This window comes from Carcharodon carcharias (assembly GCF_017639515.1).
Source record: "Carcharodon carcharias isolate sCarCar2 chromosome 39 unlocalized genomic scaffold, sCarCar2.pri SUPER_39_unloc_9, whole genome shotgun sequence".
Taxonomy (NCBI): Eukaryota; Metazoa; Chordata; class Chondrichthyes; order Lamniformes; family Lamnidae; genus Carcharodon; species Carcharodon carcharias.
Genome location: NW_024470848.1, coordinates 181,177 through 203,631, shown reverse-complemented (window position 1 = coordinate 203,631; position 22,455 = coordinate 181,177). Strand labels below are relative to the sequence as shown.

At 48.7% G+C, this 22,455-nt stretch overlaps 1 protein-coding gene across 1 annotated transcript in view; it reads right to left on the bottom strand.

The window, feature by feature from the left end:
* Positions 1-3,970: 3,970 nt before the first annotated feature.
* Positions 3,971-22,455, bottom strand: part of LOC121275006 (peripheral myelin protein 22-like) — an 80,593-nt gene continuing 62,108 nt past the window's right edge. Inside the window, exon 5 of the mRNA XM_041182399.1 lies at positions 3,971-4,385. Coding sequence (XP_041038333.1) covers positions 4,222-4,385 — 164 coding nt within the window. The 3' untranslated portion in view covers positions 3,971-4,221. The remainder of the gene's footprint in view (positions 4,386-22,455) is intronic.

Below are 22,455 nucleotides of genomic sequence, written 5' to 3'. Positions count from 1 at the left end.
GTGTGATGGTGTGAGGGTGAGAGTTATGAGTGTGTGAGGGTGAGGGTGAGGGTGTGAGGGTGTGAGGGTGTGTGTGAGGGTGAGTGTGAGGGTGTGAGGGTGAGGGTGTGAGGGTGAGGGTGTGAGGGTGTGTGTGAGGGTGTGAGGGTGTTTATTACAACATTAACAGGGGGGTTAGACTGAGAGAAACGTTTATTACAACATTTACAGGGGGTTAGACTGAGAGAAACGTTTATTACAACATTTACAGGGGGGTTAGACTGAGAGAAACGTTTATTACAACATTTACAGGGGGTTAGACTGAGAGAAACGTTTATTACAACATTTACAGGGGGGTTAGACTGAGAGAAACGTTTATTACAACATTTACAGGGGGGTTAGACTGAGAGAAACGTTTATTACAACATTTACAGGGGGTTAGACTGAGAGAAACGTTTATTACAACATTTACAGGGGGTTAGACTGAGAGAAACGTTTATTACAACATTTACAGGGGGTTAGACTGAGAGAAACGTTTATTACAACATTCACAGGGGTTAGACTGAGAGAAACGTTTATTACAACATTTACAGGGGGTTAGACTGAGAGAAACGTTTATTACAACATTTACAGGAGGTTAGACTGAGAGAAACGTTTATTACAACATTTACAGGAGGTTAGACTGAGAGAAACGTTTATTACAACATTTACAGGAGGTTAGACTGAGAGAAACGTTTATTACAACATTTACAGGGGGGTTAGACTGAGAGAAACGTTTATTACAACATTTACAGGGGGTTAGACTGAGAGAAACGTTTATTACAACATTCACAGGGGTTAGACTGAGAGAAACGTTTATTACAACATTTACAGGGGGTTAGACTGAGAGAAACGTTTATTACAACATTTACAGGAGGTTAGACTGAGAGAAACGTTTATTACAACATTTACAGGAGGTTAGACTGAGAGAAACGTTTATTACAACATTTACAGGAGGTTAGACTGAGAGAAACGTTTATTACAACATTTACAGGGATTAGACTGTGAGAAACGTTTATTACAACATTTACAGGGGCATTAGACTGAGTGAAAGTTTTATTACAACCTAGAAAATAGGAACAGTAGTAGGCCATTCGGCCCCTCAATCCTGCTCCACCATTCATTCTGATCATGGTTGATCATCCAGCTCAATATCCTGCTCCTGCCTTCTCCCCATACCCTTTGATCCCTTTCACCCCAAGAGCTGTATCTAACTCCTTCTTGGAAACATACAATGTTTTGGCCTCAACTACTCTCTGTGGTAGTGAGTTCCACAGGCTCACCACTCTCTGGGTGGAGACATTTCCCCTCATCTCAGTCCTAAATAGTCTCCCCATATCCTCAGACTGTGACCCCACCCCCCACCCCCCTGTTCCTGTACTCGAATCCTCTGACTATGAAGGCCAACATACCATTTACCTTCTTTACCGCCTGCTGTACCTGCATGTTTACCTTCAGCGACTGGTGTACAAGGACACCCAGGTCTCGTTGCACATTCCCCTCTCTCAATTTATAACCATTCAGATAATAATCTGCCTTCCTGTTTTTGCTACCAAAGTGGATAACCTCACATTGATCCACATTATACTGCATCTGCCATTGCATTTGTCCACTCACTCAGCTTCTCCAAATCACACTGAAGCATCTCTGCATCCTCCTCACAGCTCACCCTCCCACCCAGCTTTGTGTCATCTACAAATCTGGAGATATTACATTTAGTTCCCTCATCTAAATCATTAATATATATTGTGAATAACTGGGCTTCCCAGCACTGATCCCTGCGGTACCCCACTAGTCACTGCCTGCTATTCGGAAAAAGACCCGTTTATTCCTTTTCTTTGTTCCCTGTCTGCCAACCAGTTTTCTATCCATCTCGATACACTACCCCCAATCCCATGCGCTTTAATTTTACACCCCAATCTCTTATGCGGGACTTTGTCGAAAGCCTTCTGAAAGTCCAAATAAGCCACACCCGCTGGCTCCCCCTCATCAACTCTACTGGTTACATCCTCGAAAAATTCCAGTAGATTTGTAAAGCATGATTTCCCTTTCGTAAATCCATGCTGACTCTGTCCAATTCTGCCGCTGTTTTCCACCTGCTCAGCTATTAAATCTTTCAGAATGGACTCTAGAATTTTCCCCACTACTGACGTCAGGCTGATTGGTCTATAATTCCCTGTTTTCTCTCTAAGCCTCCCTTTTTAAACAGTGGGGTTACATTAGCTACCCTCCAATCTGTAGGAACTGTTCCAGAGTCTAGAGAATCAGCGAAGATGACCACCAATGCATCTAGGGCCACTTCCTTATGGAGGTTAGCCTGAGAGAAACGTTTATTTCAACAGTTACAGGGGTCACACTGAACAAAATAACATTTACTTCGACATTTACAGGAGTCACACTTGCCAAAATAACATTTATTTGAGCATTTACAGGGGTTACACTGAGGAGATCATTCAGCTCCAACATGACCCAGCACAATGGATGGTCCTTCGATTCCTCGTCCACTGGCATTCCCGCTGAATCCCCATCTCTCCCGGGAATACTAATCTACTGGCATTCCCGCTGAATCCCCATCTCTCCCGGGAATATTAACCTACAGGCATTCCCGCTGAATCCCCAACTCTCCCGGGAATACTAATCTACTGACATTCCCGCTGAATCCTCATCTCTCCCGGGAATACTGATCTACTATCATTCCCGCTGAATCCCCATCTCACCCGGGAATACTGATCTACTGTCATTCCCGCTGAATCCCCGTCTCTCCCGGGAATACTAATCTACTGGCATTCCCGTTGGATCCCCACCTCTCCCGGGAATACTGATCTACTTACATTCTCGCTGAATCCCCATTTTTCCCGGGAATACTAAGCTGCTGGCATTCCCGCTGGATCCCCGTCTCTCTCAGGAGTTTATCGAAGACAACATCTTCCCTTAAAACTGCTGCAAAACACTGGGAACCCGCAGGTGGGAACTTCCATCCAGTCCCGGTGTCCGCACTGTCGGATGTCAAGGCTTCGGAGAGAGAGGTGGGTTTCCAGAAGGGGATTTCCCGGAACGGCTCCTGCCTCTGGGGGGAGGGTCAATGAGGAGAAACTGTCTCCGGTGGCTGGAGGGTCAGGGAACCAGAGGGACACACAGATCGAGGGCGATCGGGGAAAGAACCAGAGGGGGACAGGAGTGGGGGTGGGGGTGGGGGTGGGGGTGGGTGTGAGTGGGGTGGGGAGTGGGGAGATGGGGGAATGATTTAGTTTTAAACACAGCGAGTCGGTGTGATCTGGAAGGCGCTGCCTGAAAGGGCGGTGGAAGCAGATTCAATCGGCATTTTCAAAAAGGGGAAATCGGAGAAATACTGGACGGGGAAACATTGACAGGGAGGGGGAGGGAGGGAGGGAGAGAGGGAGGGAGGGGGATTAATTGCATCACCTTTTCACAGAAACGACAGTGCAGCACTCCCTCAGTACTGACCCTCCGACAGTGCAGCACTCCCTCAGTACTGACCCTCTGACAGTGCAGCACTCCCTCAGCACTGACCCTCTGACAGTGCAGCACTCCCTCAGTACTGACCCTCCGACAGTGCAGCACTCCCTCAGTACTGACCCTCTGACAGTGCAGCACTCCCTCAGTACTGACCCTCCGACAGTGCAGCACTCCCTCAGTACTGACCCTCCGACAGTGCAGCACTCCCTAAGTACTGACCCTCTGACAGTGCAGCACTCCCTCAGTACTGACCCTCTGACAGTGCAGCACTCCCCCAGTACTGACCCTCAAACAGTGCAGCACTCCCTCAGTACTGACCCTCTGACAGTGCAGCACTCCCTCAGTACTGACCCTCTGACAGTGCAGCACTCCCTCAGCACTGACCCTCTGACAGTGCAGAAATCCCTCAGTACTGACCCTCTGACAGTGCAGCACTCCCTCAGTACTGACCCTCTGACAGTGCAGCACTCCCTCAGTACTGACCCTCCAACAGTGCGGCACTCCCTCAGTACTGACCCTCTGACAGTGCAGCACTCCCTCAGTACTGACCCTCCAACAGTGCGGCACTCCCTCAGTACTGGCACCGGGAGGGAGTGTGGGCCTGGATTATGGTGTTTGTAGATAGTGTGGTCTACTACACGAGGGGGGATGCAGAGAGGCAGAGAGAGAGAGAGTGTGTGTGATAGTGAGAGGCTCTGCCTTGGAGACAGGGTCTGATGTCCCAGGTTATTGAAGCTTTCGCAGATGGATGTACATGATACCACTGGACAGGGTGATGGGGAACGCAACCCAGGCCAACACAAAACTGTAACCATAGCTTCCCTCTGGCTGCTCGTGTATGTCTTCAACATGGAGAGTGAAGATAAGGGCTGCTGTCATCACACAGAGAGCTGGAGAGGGAAGACAAGCCAATTAGCAAACCGCAAGTCTCCTGCCTCATTACCCACAGGGACAGAGAGACTCCCCTCTCCCCTCGGTACCCACCCACCCTCACCCACAGGGTCAGAGAGACTCCCCTCTCCCCTCGGTACCCACCCACCCTCACCCAAAGGGCCAGAGAGACTACCGTCTCCCCTCGGTACACACCCACCCTCACCCACAGGGTCAGAGAGACCCCCGTCTCCCCTCGGTACCCACCCACCCTCACCCACAGGGTCAGAGAGACTACCGTCTCCCCTCGGTACCCACCCACCCTCACCCACAGGGTCAGAGAGACTCCCCTCTCCCCTCGGTACCCACCCACCCTCACCCAAAGGGCCAGAGAGACTACCGTCTCCCCTTGGTACACACCCACCCTCACCCACAGGGTCAGAGAGACTCCTGTCTCCCCCCGGTACCCACCCACCCTCACACACAGGGTCAGAGAGACCCCCGTCTCCCCTCGGTACCCACCCACCCTCACCCACAGGGTCAGAGAGACCCCCGTCTCCCCTCGGTACCCACCCACCCTCACCCACAGGGTCAGAGAGACTCCCCTCTCCCCTCGGTACCCACCCACCCTCACCCACAGGGTCAGAGAGACTCCTGTCTCCCCTCGGTACCCACCCACCCTCACCCACAGGGTCAGAGAGACTACCGTCTCCCCTCGGTACCCACCCACCCTCACCCACAGGGTCAGAGAGACTACCGTCTCCCCTCGGTACCCACCCACCCTCACCCACAGGGTCAGAGAGACTCCCCTCTCCCCTCGGTACCCACCCACCCTCACCCACAGGGTCAGAGAGACTCCTGTCTCCCCCCGGTACCCACCCACCCTCACACACAGGGTCAGAGAGACCCCCGTCTCCCCTCGGTACCCACCCACCCTCACCCACAGGGTCAGAGAGACTCCCCTCTCCCCTCGGTACCCACCCACCCTCACCCACAGGGTCAGAGAGACTCCTGTCTCCCCTCAGTACCCACCCACCCTCACCCACAGGGTCAGAGAGACTACCGTCTCCCCTCGGTACCCACCCACCCTCACCCACAGGGTCAGAGAGACTCCCCTCTCCCCTCGGTACCCACCCACCCTCACCCACAGGGTCAGAGAGACTACCGTCTCCCCTCGGTACCCACCCACCCTCACCCACAGAGTCAGAGAGACTCCACTCTCCCCTCGGTACCCACCCACCCTCACCCACAGGGTCAGAGAGACTCCCCTCTCCCCTCGGTACCCACCCACCCTCACCCACAGGGTCAGAGAGACTCCCCTCTCCCCTCGGTACCCACCCACCCTCACCCACAGAGGGGACGGAGAGGCTCCTGTCTCCCCTCGGTTCCCACCCACCATCACCCACAGGGAACGAGCAGCTCCCATCTCCCTCAAAACCAACAAACACTGGTCAACTGGAGCATTGAGGTATTCGAAAAATGGTTTATGATGAGTGAGTTCTTGCTTTAGGGGGATGGTCTTTGATGGGAGAGTTAGGGGATTAGAGGGATAGTCTTCGATGGGAGAGTTAGGAGATTAGAGGGATGGACTTCGATGGGAGAGTTAGGGGATTAGTTTGATGGTCTTCAATGGGAGAGTTAGGGAATTAGATTGATGGTCTTCGATGGGAGAGTTAGGGAATTGGAGTGATAGTCTTTGATGGGAGAGATAGGTGATTAGAGGGATGGTCTTCAATGGGAGAGTTAGGGGATTTGATGGACGGTCTTTGATGGGAGAATTAGGGGATTAGATGGATGGCCTTCGATGGGAGAGTTAGTGGATTAGATAGATGGTCTTCGATGGGAGAGTTAGAGGATTGGAGGGATGGTCTTTGAGCGGAGAGTTAAGGGATTAGAGGGATGGTCTTCGATGGGAGAGTTAGGGGATTAGAGTGATGGTCTTTGATGGGAGAGTTAGAGGATTAGAGGGATGGTCTTCGATGGGAGAGTTAGGGGATTAGAGGGATGGTCTTCAAAGTGAAAGTTAGGGGATTAGAGGAATGGTCTTCGATGGGAGAGTTAGGGGATTAGTGGGATGGTCTTCAAAGTGAAAGTTAGGGGATTAGAGGAATGGTCTTCGATGGGTGAGTTAGGGGTTTAGAAGGATAGTCTTCGATGGCAGAGTTAGGGGATTAGATGATTGGTCATCCATGGGAGAGTTAGGGGATTAGAGGAATGGTCTTCGATGGGAGAGTTAGGGGGTTAGAGGGATGGACTTCGAAGGGGGAGTTAGGGGATTAGAGGGATGGGTCATCGATAGGAGAGTTAGGGGATTAGAGGGATGGCCTTCGATGGGAGAGTTAGTGGATTTGATGGATGGTCTTCGATGGGAGAGTTAGGGGATTAGAGTGACTGTCTTTGATGGGAGAGTTAGGGGATAAGAGGGATGGTCTTTGATGTGGGTGTTAGGGGATAAGATCGATGGTTTTTGATGGTGGAGTTAGGGGGTTAGAGGGATGAACTTCGATGGGAGACTTAGGGGATTAGTTTGATGGTCTTCAATGGGAAAGTTAGGGAATTAGAGTGATGGTCTTCGATGGGAGAGTTAGGGGATTAGTGGGATGGTTTCGATGGGGGAGTTAGGGGGTTAGAGGGATGGACTTCGAAGGGAGAGTTAGGGGATTAGAGGGATGGGTCTTCCATCGGAGAGTTAGGGGATTAGACGGATGGGTCTTCGATGGAAGAGTTAGGGGATTAGAGTGATGGTCTTCGATGGGAGAGTTAGGGAATTACAGGGATGGTCTTTGATGGGTGAGTTAGGTGATTAGAGGAATGGTCTTCGAAGGGAGAGTTAGGGGTTTAGAAGGATAGTCTTCGATGGCAGAGTTAGTTGATTAGATGGATGGTCTTCCGTGGGAGAGTTAGGGGATTAGAGGGATGGTTTCGATGAGGGGTTAGGGGGTTAGAGAGATGGACTTCGAAGGGAGAGTTAGGGGAGTAGAGGGATGGGTCATCGATGAAAGAGTTAGGGGATTAGAGTGATGGTCTTCGATGTGAGAGTTAGGTGATTAGAGGGATGGGTGTTCGATTCGAAGAGTTAGGGGATTAGTGGGATGGTCTTTGATAGGGGAGTTAGGGCGTTAGAGGGATGGTCTTCGATTGGAGAGTTAGGAGATAAGAAGGATGTATTTCGATGGGAAATTTAGGGGTTTAGAGTGATGGTCTTCGATGAGAGAGTTAGGGGGTTATAGTGATGAGTCATTGATGGGAGAGTTAGGGGATTAGAGTGGTGGTCTTTGATGGGGGATTTAGGGGATTAGAGGGATGGACTTCGGTGGCAGTGTTAGGGGATTAGATGGATGGTCTTTGATGGGGGAGTTAGGGGTTCAGAGGGATGGTCTACGAGGGGAGGGTTAGGGGATTAGAGGGATGGTTTCGATGGGGGAGTTAGGTGGTTAGAAGGATGGACTTCGAAGGGAGAGTTAGGGGATTAGAGGAATGGGTCTTCGATGTGAGAGTTAGTGCATTAGACGGATGGGTCTTTGATGGAAGAGTTAGGGGATTAGAGTGATAGTCTTCAATGGGAGAGTTAGGGAATTACAGGGATGGTCTTTGATGGGTGAGTTACGGGATTAGAGGAATGGTCTTCGATGTTAGAGTTAGGGGTTTAGAGGGATTATTTCGATGGGGTTGTTAGGAGGTTAGAGAGTTGGATATCGATGGGAGACTTAGGGGATTAGAGTGATGGTCTTCGATGGGAGAGTTAGGGATTAGAGTGATGGTCTTTGATGGAAGAGGTAGAGGATTAGAGGGATGGTCTACGATGGGAGAGTTAGGGGATTAGTGGGATGGTCTTCAAAGTGAAAGATAGGGGATAAGAGGGATGGTCTTCAATGGGGGAGTTAGGGGACTAGATGGATGGTCTTTGATGGGAGAGTTAGGGAATTAGATTGATGGTTTTCAATGGGAGAGTTAGGGAATTGGAGTGATAGTCTTTGATGGGAGAGTTAGGGGATTAGAGGGATCGTCTTCAATGGGAGAGTTAGGGGATTTGATGGATGGTCTTTGATGGGAGAATTAGGGGATTAGATGGATGGCCTTCGATGGGAGAGTTAGTGGCTTAGATGGATGGTCTTCGATGGGAGAGTTAGTGGCTTAGATGGATGGTCTTCGATGGGAGAGTTAGGGGGTTAGAGGGATGGGTCTTTGATGGGAGAGATAGGGGATTAGATGGATGGCCTTCGATGGGAGAGTTAGGGGATTAGAGTGATGGTCTTTGATGGGAATGTTAGAGGATTAGAGGGATGGTCTTCGATGGGAGAGTTAGGGGATTAGAGGGATGGTCTTCGATGGGTGAGTTAGGGGTTTAGAAGGATAGTCTTCGATGGGAGAGTTAGGGGATTAGATGGATGGTCTTTGATGGGTGAGTTAGTGGATTAGAGGAATGGTCTTCGATGGGAAAGTTAGGGGTTTAGATGGATGGTCTTCCATGGAAGAGTTAGGGGATTAGAGAGATGCTTTCGATGGGGGAGTTAGGGGGTTAGAGGGATGGACTTCGAAGGGAGAGTTAGGGGAGTAGAGGGATGGGTCATCGATGGGAGAGTTAGGGTATTAGAGGGATGGGTCTTCGATGAAAGAGTTAGGGGATTAGAGTGATGGTCTTTGATGGGAGAGTTAGGGAATTAGAGAGATGGTCTATCGATGTGAGAGTTAAGCGGTTAGAGGGATGGGTCTTCGATGGAAGAGTTAGGGTTTTAGAGGGAATGTCTTTGATGGGGGAGTTAGGGCGTTAGAGGGATGGTCTTCGATTGGAGAGTTAGGAGATAAGAAGGATGTTCTTCGATGGGAAATTTAGGGGTTTAGAGTGATGGTCTTCGATGAGAGAGTTAGGGGATTAGAGGGATGGGTCATTGATGGGAGAGTTAGGGGATTAGAGGGTTGGTCTTTGATGGGGGAGAAAGGGGATTAGAGAGATGGTCTTTTATGAGGAAGTTAGGGGATTAGAGGGATGGTCTTTTATGGGAGATTTAGGGGATTAGATGGATGGTCTTTGATGGGAGAGTTAGGGATAGATGGATGGCCTTCAATGGGAGAGTTAGTGGATTAGATGGATGGTCTTCGATGGGAGAGTTAGGGGATTAGAGGGATGAACTTTGATGGGTGAGTCAGGGGGTCAGAGGGATGGACTTCGATGGGCGAGTTAGGGGATTAGTTTGATGGTCTTCAATGGGAGAGTTAGGGAATTAGAGTGATGGTCTTCGATGGGAGAGTTAGGGGATTAGAGGAATGGTCTTCAATGGGAGAATTAGGGGATTTGATGGATGATCTTTGATGGGAGAGTTAGGGGATTGGAGGGATGGTCTTCGAGGGGATAGTTAAGGGATTAGAGGGATGGTCTTCGATGGGAGAGTTAGGGGATTAGACTGATGGTCTTTGATGGGAGAGTTAGAGGATTAGATGGATGGTCTTCGATGGGAGAGTTAGGGGATTAGAGGGATGGTCTTCAACGTGAAATTTAGGGGATTAGAGGAATGGTCTTCGATGGGTGAGTTAGGGGTTTAGAAGGATAGTCTTCGATGGGAGAGTTAGGGGATTAGATGGAAGGTCTTTGGTGGGTGAGTTAGTGGATTAGAGGAATGGTCTTCGATGGGAAAGTTAGGGGTTTAGAAGGATAGTCTTCGATGGCAGAGTTAGGGGATTAGATGATTGGTCATCCATGGGAGAGTTAGGGGATTAGAGGGATGGTTTCGATGGGGGAGTTAGGGGGTTAGAGGGATGGACTTCGAAGGGTGAGTTAGGAGAGTAGAGGGATGGGTCATCGATGGGAGAGTTAGGGGATTAGAGGGATGAGTCTTCGATGTGAGAGTTAGGTGATTAGAGGGATGAGTCTTCGATGGAAGAGTTAGGGGATTAGAGGGATGGTCTTTGATGGGGGAGTTAGGGCGTTAGAAGGATGATCTTCGATCAGAGAGTTAGGATATAAGAGGGATGTTCTTCGAGGGGAGATTTAGGGGTTTAGAGTGATGGTCTTCGATGAGAGAGTTAGGGGATTACAGGGATGGGTCTTTGATGGGAGAGTTAGGGGATTAGAGGGATGGTGTTTGATGGGGGAGTTAGGGGATTAGAGGGATGGACTTCGATGGGAGAGTTAGGGGATTAGATGGAGGGTCTTTGATGGGAGAGTTAGGGAATTGGAGTGATAGCCTTTGATGGGAGAGTTAGGGGATTAGAGGGATGGTCTTCATTGGGAGAGTTAGGGGATTTGATGGATGGGCTTTGATGGGAGAATTAGGGGATTAGATGGATGGCCTTTATGGGAGAGTTACTGGCTTAGATGGATGGTCTTCGATGGGAGAGTTAGGGGATTGGAGGGATGGTCTTCGATGGGAGAGTTAGGGGATTAGAGTGATGGTCTTTGATGGGAGAGTCAGAGGATTAGAGCGATGGTCTTCGATGGGAGAGTTAGGGGATTAGAGGTATGGTCTTTGATGGGAGAGTTAGAGGATTAGAGCGATGGTCTTCGATGGGAGAGTTAGGGGATTAGAGGGATGTTCTTCAAAGTGAAAGTTAGGGGATTAGAGGAATGGTCTTCGATGGGTGAGTTAGGGGTTTAGAAGGATAGTCTTCGATGGGAGAGTTAGGGGATTGGATGGAAGGTCTTTGATGGGTGAGTTAGTGGATTAGAGGAATGGTCTTCGATGGGAAAGTTAGGGGTTTAGAAGGATAGTCTTTGATGGCAGAGTTAGGGGATTAGATGATTGGTCATCCATGGGAGAGTTAGGGGATTAGAGGGATGGTTTCGATGGGGGTGTTAGGGGGTTAGAGGGATGGACTTCGAAGGGTGAGTTAGGAGATTAGAGGGATGTGTCATCGATGGGAGAGTTAGGGGATTAGAGGGATGGTTTTCGATGGGAGAGTTAGTGGATTGGATGGATGGTCTTCGATGGGAGAGTTAGGGGATTAGAGTGACAGTCTTTGATGGGAGAGTTAGGGAATAAGATGGATGGTCTTTGATGTGGGTGTTAGGGGATAAGATGGATGGTTTTTGATGGTGGAGTTAGGGTGTTAGAGGGATGGACTTCGATGGGAGAGTTAGGGGATTAGAGTGATGGTCTTCGATGGGAGAGTTAGGGGTTTAGTAGGATACTCTTCGATGGCAGAGTTAGGGGATTAGATGGATGGTCTTCGATGGGCAAGTTAGGGGATTAGTGGGATGCTTTCGATGGGGGAGTTAGGGGGTTAGAGGGATGGACTTCGAAGGGAGAGTTAGGGGATTAGAGGGATGGGTCTTCCATCGGAGAGTTAGGGGATTAGACGGATGGGTCTTCGATGGAAGAGTTAGGGGATTAGAGTGATGGTCTTCGATGGGAGAGTTAGGGAACTACAAGGATGGTCTTTGATGGTTGAGTTAGGTGATTAGAGGAATGGTCTTCGATGGGAGAGTTAGTGGATTAGATGGATGGTCTTCCATGGGAGAGTTAGGGGAGTAGAGTGATGGGTCATCGATGGGAGAGTTAGGGGATTAGAGGGATGGGTCTTCGATGAAAGAGTTAGGGGACTAGAGTGATGGTCTTCGATGGGAGAGTTAGGGAATTAGAGAGATGGTCTTCGATGTGAGATTTAGGTGATTAGAGGGATGGGTGTTCGATGGAAGAGTTAGGGGATTAGTGGGATGATCTTTGATGGGGGAGTTAGGAAATAAGAAGGATGTTCTTCGATGGGAAATTTAGGGGTTTAGAGTGATGGTCTTCGATGAGAGAGTTAGGGGACTAGAGTGATGGGTCATTGATGGGAGAGTTAGGGGATTAGAGTGGTGGTCTTTGATGGGGGAGTTTGGGGATTAGAGGGATGGAATCGTTGGCAGTGTTAGGGGATTAGATGGATGGTCTTTGCTGGGGGAGTTAGGGGATCAGAGGGATGGTCTTCGAGGGGAGAGTTAGGGGATTAGAGGGATGGTTTCGATGGGGGAGTTAGGTGGTTAGAGGGATGGAGTTTGAAGGGAGAGTTAGGGGATTAGAGGAGTGGGTCTTCGATGTGAGAGTTAGCGCATTAGACGGATGGGTCTTTGATGGAAGAGTTAGGGGATTAGAGTGATAGTCTTCGATGGGAGAGTTAGGGAATTACAGGGATGGTCTTTGATGGGTGAGTTACGGGATTAGAGGATGGTCTTCAAAGGTAGAGTTAGGGGTTTAGAGGGATTGTTTCAATGGGGTTGTTAGGGGGTTAGAGGGTTGGATATCGATGGGAGACTTAGGGGATTAGAGTGATGGTCTTCGATGGGAGAGTTAGGGGATTAGAGTGATAGTCTTTGATGGAATAGTTAGAGGATTAGAGGGATGGTCTACGATGGGAGAGTTAGGGGATTAGTGGGATGGTCTTCAAAGTGAAAGTTAGGGGATTAGAGGAATGGTCTTCGATGGGTGAGTTAGGGGATTAGATGGATGGCCTTTTATGTGGGAGTTAGGGGATTAGAGGGATGGTCTTCAATGGGAAAGTTAGGGGACTAGATGTATGGTCTTCGATGGGTGAGTTAGGGGATTAGAGGGATGGTCTTTGATGGGTGAGTTAGGGGATTAGAGGAATGGCCTTCGATGGGAGAGTTAGGGGTTTATAAGGATAGTCTTTGATGGCAGAGTTAGGGGATTAGATGGATGGTCTTCGATGGGTGAGTTAGGGGATTAGAGGGATGGTTTCGATGCGGGAGTTAGGGGGTTAGAGGGATGCACTTCAAAGGGAGTATTAGGGGATTAGAGGGATGGTTCTTCGATGGAAGAGTTAGGGGATTAGATGGATAGATCTTCGATGGATGAGTTAGGGGATTAGAATGATGGTCTTCGACTGGAGAGTTAGGGAAATAAGAGAGATGGTCTTCGATGTGAGAGTTAGGTTATTAGCGGGATGGGTCTTCGATGGAAGAGTTAGGGGATTAGAGTGATGGTCTTTGATGGGGGAGTTAGGGCGGTAGAGGGATGGCTTCGATCGGAGAGTTAAGAGATAAGAGGGATGTTCTTCGATGGGAGATTTAGGGGTTTAGAGTGAAGATATTCGATGAGAGAGTTAGGGGATTAGAGGGATGGTCTTTGATGTGGGATTTAGGGGATTAGAGTGATGGTCTTTGATGTGGGACTTAGGGGATTAGAGGGATGGACTTCGATGGGAGTTTTAGGGGATCAGATGGATGGTCTTTGATGGGGGAGTTAGGCGATTAGAGGGATGATATTCGATGAGAGAGTTAGGGGATTAGAGGGATGGGTCTTTGATGGGAGAGTTAGGGGATTAGAGGGATGGTCTTTTATGGGGGAGTTAGGGGATTAGAGGGATGGCCTTTTATGGGGGAGTTAGGGGATTAGATGGATGGTCTTTGATGGGAGAGTTAGGGATAGATGGATGGCCTTCGATGGGAGAGTTAGAGGATTAGATGGATGGTCTTCGATGGGAGAGTTAGGGGATTAGATGGATGGTCTTCGATGGGAGAGTAAGGGGATTAGAGGGATGAACTTTGATGGGTGAGTCGGGGGTTAGAGGGATGGACTTCGATGGGAGAGTTAGGGGATTAGTTTGATGGTCTTCAATGGGAGAGTTAGGGAATTAGAGTGATGGTCTTCGATGGGAGAGCTAGGGGATTAGAGTGATAGTCTTTGATGGGAGAGTTACGGGATTAGAGGGATGGTCTTCAATGGGAGAATTAGGCGTTTTGATGGATGGTCTTTGATGGGAGATTTAGGGGATTAGATGGATGGCCTTCGATGTGAGAGTTAGTGGATTAGAGGAATGGTCTTCGATGGGAGAGTTAGAGGATTAGAGTGAGGGTCTTTGATGGGAGCGTTAGAGGATAAGAGGGATGGTCTTCGATGGGAGAGTTAGGGGATTAGAGGGATGGGTCTTCGATGGGAGAGTTAGGGGATTAGAGGGATGGTCTTCGATGGGAGAGTTAGGGGATTAGAGGGATGGTCTTCAAAGTGAAAGTTAGGGGATTAGAGGAATGGTCTTCAATGGGTGAGTTAGGGGTTTAGAAGGATAGTCTTCGATGGGAGAGTTAGGGGATTAGATGGATGGTCTTTGTTGGGAGAGTTAGGGGATTAGAGGGATGGTTTCGATGGGGGAGCTAGGGGGTTGGAGGGATGGACTTCAAAGGGAGAATTAGGGGATTAGAGGGATGGTTCTTCGATGGGAGAGTTAGAGGATTAGACGGATGGGTCTTCGATGGAAGATTTAGGGGATTAGAGTGATGTTCTTCGATGGGAGAGTTATGGAATTAGAGAGATGATCTTCGATGTGAGAGTTAGGTGATTAGAGGGATGGGTCTTCGATGGAAGAGTTTGGGGATTAGAGGGATGGTCTTTGATGGGGGAGTTAGGGCGTTAGAGGGATGGTCTTCGATCGGAGAGTTAGGAGATAAGAGGGATGTTCTTCGATGGGAGATTTAGGGGTTTAGAGTGATGGTCTTCGATGAGAGAGTTAGGGGATTAGATAGATGGGTCTTTTATGGGAGAGTTAGGGGATTAGAGGGATGGTCTTTGATGGGGGAGTGTTAGGGGATTATATGGATGGTCTTTGATGGGGGAAGTAGGGGATTAGACGGATAGGTTTTTATGGGGGAGTTAGGGGATTAGAGGGATGGTCTTTTATGGGGGAGTTAGGGGATTAGAGGAACGGTCTTCAATGGGAGAGTTAGGGGATTAGATGGATGGTCTTTGATGGGAGAGTTAGGGATAGATGGAAGGCCTTCGATGGGAGAGTTATTGGATTAGATGGATGGTCTTCGATGGGAGAGTTAGGGGATTAGAGGGATGAACTTTGATGGGTGAGTTAGGGGGTTAGAGGGATGTACTTCGATGGTAGAGTTAGGGGATTAGTTTGATGGTCTTCGAGGGGAGAGTTAAGGGATTAGAGGGATGGTCTTCGATGGGACAGTCAGGGGATTAGAGGGATGGTCTTCAAAGTGAAAGTTAGGGGATTAGAGGAATGGTCTTCGATGGGTGAGTTAGGGGTTTGGAAGTATAGTCTTCGATGGGTGAGTTAGGGGATTAGATGGATGGTCTTTGATGGGTGAGTTAGGGGATTAGATGAATGGTCTTCGATGGGAAATTTAGGGGTTTAGAAGGATAGTCTTCGATGGCAGAGTTAGGGGATTAGATGATTGGTCTTCCATGGGAGAGTTAGGGGATTAGAGGGATGGTTTCGATGGGGGAATTTGGGGGTTAGAGGGATGGACTTCGAAGGGTGAGTTAGGGGATTAGAGGGATCGGTCATCGATGGGAGAGTTAGGGTATTAGAGGGATGGGTCTTCAATGTAAGAGTTAGGGGATTAGACTGATGGTCTTTGATGGGAGAGTTAGAGGATCAGATGGATGGTCTTCGATGGGAGAGTTAGGGGATTAGAGGGATGGTCTTCAACGTGAAATTTAGGGGATTAGAGGAATGGTCTTCGATGGGTGAGTTAGGGGTTTAGAAGGATAGTCTTCGATGGGAGAGTTAGGGGATTAGATGGAAGGTCTTTGGTGGGTGAGTTAGTGGATTAGAGGAATGGTCTTCGATGGGAAAGTTAGGGGTTTAGAAGGATAGTCTTCGATGGCAGAGTTAGGGGATTAGATGATTGGTCATCCATGGGAGAGTTAGGGGATTAGAGGGATGGTTTCGATGGGGGAGTTAGGGGGTTAGAGGGATGGACTTCGAAGGGTGAGTTAGGAGAGTAGAGGGATGGGTCATCGATGGGAGAGTTAGGGGATTAGAGGGATGAGTCTTCGATGTGAGAGTTAGGTGATTAGAGGGATGAGTCTTCGATGGAAGAGTTAGGGGATTAGAGGGATGGTCTTTGATGGGGGAGTTAGGGCGTTAGAAGGATGATCTTCGATCAGAGAGTTAGGATATAAGAGGGATGTTCTTCGAGGGGAGATTTAGGGGTTTAGAGTGATGGTCTTCGATGAGAGAGTTAGGGGATTACAGGGATGGGTCTTTGATGGGAGAGTTAGGGGATTAGAGGGATGGTGTTTGATGGGGGAGTTAGGGGATTAGAGGGATGGACTTCGATGGGAGAGTTAGGGGATTAGATGGAGGGTCTTTGATGGGAGAGTTAGGGAATTGGAGTGATAGCCTTTGATGGGAGAGTTAGGGGATTAGAGGGATGGTCTTCATTGGGAGAGTTAGGGGATTTGATGGATGGGCTTTGATGGGAGAATTAGGGGATTAGATGGATGGCCTTTATGGGAGAGTTACTGGCTTAGATGGATGGTCTTCGATGGGAGAGTTAGGGGATTGGAGGGATGGTCTTCGATGGGAGAGTTAGGGGATTAGAGTGATGGTCTTTGATGGGAGAGTCAGAGGATTAGAGCGATGGTCTTCGATGGGAGAGTTAGGGGATTAGAGGTATGGTCTTTGATGGGAGAGTTAGAGGATTAGAGCGATGGTCTTCGATGGGAGAGTTAGGGGATTAGAGGGATGTTCTTCAAAGTGAAAGTTAGGGGATTAGAGGAATGGTCTTCGATGGGTGAGTTAGGGGTTTAGAAGGATAGTCTTCGATGGGAGAGTTAGGGGATTGGATGGAAGGTCTTTGATGGGTGAGTTAGTGGATTAGAGGAATGGTCTTCGATGGGAAAGTTAGGGGTTTAGAAGGATAGTCTTTGATGGCAGAGTTAGGGGATTAGATGATTGGTCATCCATGGGAGAGTTAGGGGATTAGAGGGATGGTTTCGATGGGGGTGTTAGGGGGTTAGAGGGATGGACTTCGAAGGGTGAGTTAGGAGATTAGAGGGATGTGTCATCGATGGGAGAGTTAGGGGATTAGAGGGATGGTTTTCGATGGGAGAGTTAGTGGATTGGATGGATGGTCTTCGATGGGAGAGTTAGGGGATTAGAGTGACAGTCTTTGATGGGAGAGTTAGGGAATAAGATGGATGGTCTTTGATGTGGGTGTTAGGGGATAAGATGGATGGTTTTTGATGGTGGAGTTAGGGTGTTAGAGGGATGGACTTCGATGGGAGAGTTAGGGGATTAGAGTGATGGTCTTCGATGGGAGAGTTAGGGGTTTAGTAGGATACTCTTCGATGGCAGAGTTAGGGGATTAGATGGATGGTCTTCGATGGGCAAGTTAGGGGATTAGTGGGATGCTTTCGATGGGGGAGTTAGGGGGTTAGAGGGATGGACTTCGAAGGGAGAGTTAGGGGATTAGAGGGATGGGTCTTCCATCGGAGAGTTAGGGGATTAGACGGATGGGTCTTCGATGGAAGAGTTAGGGGATTAGAGTGATGGTCTTCGATGGGAGAGTTAGGGAACTACAAGGATGGTCTTTGATGGTTGAGTTAGGTGATTAGAGGAATGGTCTTCGATGGGAGAGTTAGTGGATTAGATGGATGGTCTTCCATGGGAGAGTTAGGGGAGTAGAGTGATGGGTCATCGATGGGAGAGTTAGGGGATTAGAGGGATGGGTCTTCGATGAAAGAGTTAGGGGACTAGAGTGATGGTCTTCGATGGGAGAGTTAGGGAATTAGAGAGATGGTCTTCGATGTGAGATTTAGGTGATTAGAGGGATGGGTGTTCGATGGAAGAGTTAGGGGATTAGTGGGATGATCTTTGATGGGGGAGTTAGGAAATAAGAAGGATGTTCTTCGATGGGAAATTTAGGGGTTTAGAGTGATGGTCTTCGATGAGAGAGTTAGGGGACTAGAGTGATGGGTCATTGATGGGAGAGTTAGGGGATTAGAGTGGTGGTCTTTGATGGGGGAGTTTGGGGATTAGAGGGATGGAATCGTTGGCAGTGTTAGGGGATTAGATGGATGGTCTTTGCTGGGGGAGTTAGGGGATCAGAGGGATGGTCTTCGAGGGGAGAGTTAGGGGATTAGAGGGATGGTTTCGATGGGGGAGTTAGGTGGTTAGAGGGATGGAGTTTGAAGGGAGAGTTAGGGGATTAGAGGAGTGGGTCTTCGATGTGAGAGTTAGCGCATTAGACGGATGGGTCTTTGATGGAAGAGTTAGGGGATTAGAGTGATAGTCTTCGATGGGAGAGTTAGGGAATTACAGGGATGGTCTTTGATGGGTGAGTTACGGGATTAGAGGATGGTCTTCAAAGGTAGAGTTAGGGGTTTAGAGGGATTGTTTCAATGGGGTTGTTAGGGGGTTAGAGGGTTGGATATCGATGGGAGACTTAGGGGATTAGAGTGATGGTCTTCGATGGGAGAGTTAGGGGATTAGAGTGATAGTCTTTGATGGAATAGTTAGAGGATTAGAGGGATGGTCTACGATGGGAGAGTTAGGGGATTAGTGGGATGGTCTTCAAAGTGAAAGTTAGGGGATTAGAGGAATGGTCTTCGATGGGTGAGTTAGGGGATTAGATGGATGGCCTTTTATGTGGGAGTTAGGGGATTAGAGGGATGGTCTTCAATGGGAAAGTTAGGGGACTAGATGTATGGTCTTCGATGGGTGAGTTAGGGGATTAGAGGGATGGTCTTTGATGGGTGAGTTAGGGGATTAGAGGAATGGCCTTCGATGGGAGAGTTAGGGGTTTATAAGGATAGTCTTTGATGGCAGAGTTAGGGGATTAGATGGATGGTCTTCGATGGGTGAGTTAGGGGATTAGAGGGATGGTTTCGATGCGGGAGTTAGGGGGTTAGAGGGATGCACTTCAAAGGGAGTATTAGGGGATTAGAGGGATGGTTCTTCGATGGAAGAGTTAGGGGATTAGATGGATAGGTCTTCGATGGATGAGTTAGGGGATTAGAATGATGGTCTTCGACTGGAGAGTTAGGGAAATAAGAGAGATGGTCTTCGATGTGAGAGTTAGGTTATTAGCGGGATGGGTCTTCGATGGAAGAGTTAGGGGATTAGAGTGATGGTCTTTGATGGGGGAGTTAGGGCGGTAGAGGGATGGCTTCGATCGGAGAGTTAAGAGATAAGAGGGATGTTCTTCGATGGGAGATTTAGGGGTTTAGAGTGAAGATATTCGATGAGAGAGTTAGGGGATTAGAGGGATGGTCTTTGATGTGGGATTTAGGGGATTAGAGTGATGGTCTTTGATGTGGGACTTAGGGGATTAGAGGGATGGACTTCGATGGGAGTTTTAGGGGATCAGATGGATGGTCTTTGATGGGGGAGTTAGGCGATTAGAGGGATGATATTCGATGAGAGAGTTAGGGGATTAGAGGGATGGGTCTTTGATGGGAGAGTTAGGGGATTAGAGGGATGGTCTTTTATGGGGGAGTTAGGGGATTAGAGGGATGGCCTTTTATGGGGGAGTTAGGGGATTAGATGGATGTTCTTTGATGGGAGAGTTAGGGATAGATGGATGGCCTTCGATGGGAGAGTTAGAGGATTAGATGGATGGTCTTCGATGGGAGAGTTAGGGGATTAGATGGATGGTCTTCGATGGGAGAGTAAGGGGATTAGAGGGATGAACTTTGATGGGTGAGTCGGGGGTTAGAGGGATGGACTTCGATGGGAGAGTTAGGGGATTAGTTTGATGGTCTTCAATGGGAGAGTTAGGGAATTAGAGTGATGGTCTTCGATGGGAGAGCTAGGGGATTAGAGTGATAGTCTTTGATGGGAGAGTTACGGGATTAGAGGGATGGTCTTCAATGGGAGAATTAGGCGTTTTGATGGATGGTCTTTGATGGGAGATTTAGGGGATTAGATGGATGGCCTTCGATGTGAGAGTTAGTGGATTAGAGGAATGGTCTTCGATGGGAGAGTTAGGGGATTAGAGTGAGGGTCTTTGATGGGAGCGTTAGAGGATAAGAGGGATGGTCTTCGATGGGAGAGTTAGGGGATTAGAGGGATGGGTCTTCGATGGGAGAGTTAGGGGATTAGAGGGATGGTCTTCGATGGGAGAGTTAGGGGATTAGAGGGATGGTCTTCAAAGTGAAAGTTAGGGGATTAGAGGAATGGTCTTCAATGGGTGAGTTAGGGGTTTAGAAGGATAGTCTTCGATGGGAGAGTTAGGGGATTAGATGGATGGTCTTTGTTGGGAGAGTTAGGGGATTAGAGGGATGGTTTCGATGGGGGAGTTAGGGGGTTGGAGGGATGGACTTCAAAGGGAGAATTAGGGGATTAGAGGGATGGTTCTTCGATGGGAGAGTTAGGGGATTAGACGGATGGGTCTTCGATGGAAGATTTAGGGGATTAGAGTGATGTTCTTCGATGGGAGAGTTATGGAATTAGAGAGATGATCTTCGATGTGAGAGTTAGGTGATTAGAGGGATGGGTCTTCGATGGAAGAGTTTGGGGATTAGAGGGATGGTCTTTGATGGGGGAGTTAGGGCGTTAGAGGGATGGTCTTCGATCGGAGAGTTAGGAGATAAGAGGGATGTTCTTCGATGGGAGATTTAGGGGTTTAGAGTGATGGTCTTCGATGAGAGAGTTAGGGGATTAGATAGATGGGTCTTTTATGGGAGAGTTAGGGGATTAGAGGGATGGTCTTTGATGGGGGAGTGTTAGGGGATTATATGGATGGTCTTTGATGGGGGAAGTAGGGGATTAGACGGATAGGTTTTTATGGGGGAGTTAGGGGATTAGAGGGATGGTCTTTTATGGGGGAGTTAGGGGATTAGAGGAACGGTCTTCAATGGGAGAGTTAGGGGATTAGATGGATGGTCTTTGATGGGAGAGTTAGGGATAGATGGAAGGCCTTCGATGGGAGAGTTATTGGATTAGATGGATGGTCTTCGATGGGAGAGTTAGGGGATTAGAGGGATGAACTTTGATGGGTGAGTTAGGGGGTTAGAGGGATGGACTTCGATGGTAGAGTTAGGGGATTAGTTTGATGGTCTTCGAGGGGAGAGTTAAGGGATTAGAGGGATGGTCTTCGATGGGACAGTCAGGGGATTAGAGGGATGGTCTTCAAAGTGAAAGTTAGGGGATTAGAGGAATGGTCTTCGATGGGTGTGTTAGGGGTTTGGAAGTATAGTCTTCGATGGGTGAGTTAGGGGATTAGATGGATGGTCTTTGATGGGTGAGTTAGGGGATTAGATGAATGGTCTTCGATGGGAAATTTAGGGGTTTAGAAGGATAGTCTTCGATGGCAGAGTTAGGGGATTAGATGATTGGTCTTCCATGGGAGAGTTAGGGGATTAGAGGGATGGTTTCGATGGGGGAGTTTGGGGGTTAGAGGGATGGACTTCGAAGGGTGAGTTAGGGGATTAGAGGGATCGGTCATCGATGGGAGAGTTAGGGTATTAGAGGGATGGGTCTTCAATGTAAGAGTTAGGGGATTAGACTGATGGTCTTCGACTGGAGAGTGAGGGAATTAGAGAGATGGTCTTCGATGTGAGAGTTAGGTGATTAGTGGGATGGGTCTTTGACGGAAGAGTTAGGGAATAGAGGAATGGTCTTTGATGGGCGAGTTAATGTGTTAGATGGATGGTCTTCGATTGGAGAGTTTGGAGATAAGATGGATGTTCTTCGATGGGAGATTTAGGGGTTTAGAGTGATGGTCTTCGATGCGAGAGTTAGGGGATTAGAGGGGTGGGTCTTTGATGGGAGTGTTAGGGGATTAGAGGTGTGGTCTTTGATGGGGGAGTTAAGGGATTAGAAGGATGGTCTTCGATGTGAGAGTTAGGTGATTAGAGGGATGGGTCTTCGATGGAAAAGTTAGGGGATTAGATGGGTGGTCTTTGATGGGGAAGTTAGGGCGTTTGAGGGATGGTCTTCGATCGGAGAGTTAGGAGATAAGAGGGATGTTCTTCAATGGGAGATTTAGGGGTTTAGACTGATGGTCGTCGATGAGAGAGTTAGGGGATTAGAGGGATGGGTCTTTGATGGGGGAGTTAGGGGATTAGAGGGATGGACTTCGGTGGGAGTGTTAGGGGATTAGCGGGATGGTCTTTTATGGGGGTGCCACTGAATTAGAGGGATGGTCTTCAATGGGAGAGTTAAGGGATTAGAAGGATGGTCTTTGATGGGAGAGTTAGGGGATTAGATGGATGGCCTTCGATAGGAGAGTTATTGGATTAGATGGATGGTATTCGATGGGAGAGTTAGGGGATTAGAGTGACAGTCTTTGATGGGAGAGTTAGGGGATTACAGGGATGGTCTTTGATGGGGGAGTTAGGTGATTCGAGGGATGGTTTTTGATGGTGGAGTTAGGGGGTTAGAGGGATGGACCTCAAAGGGAGAGTTAGGGCA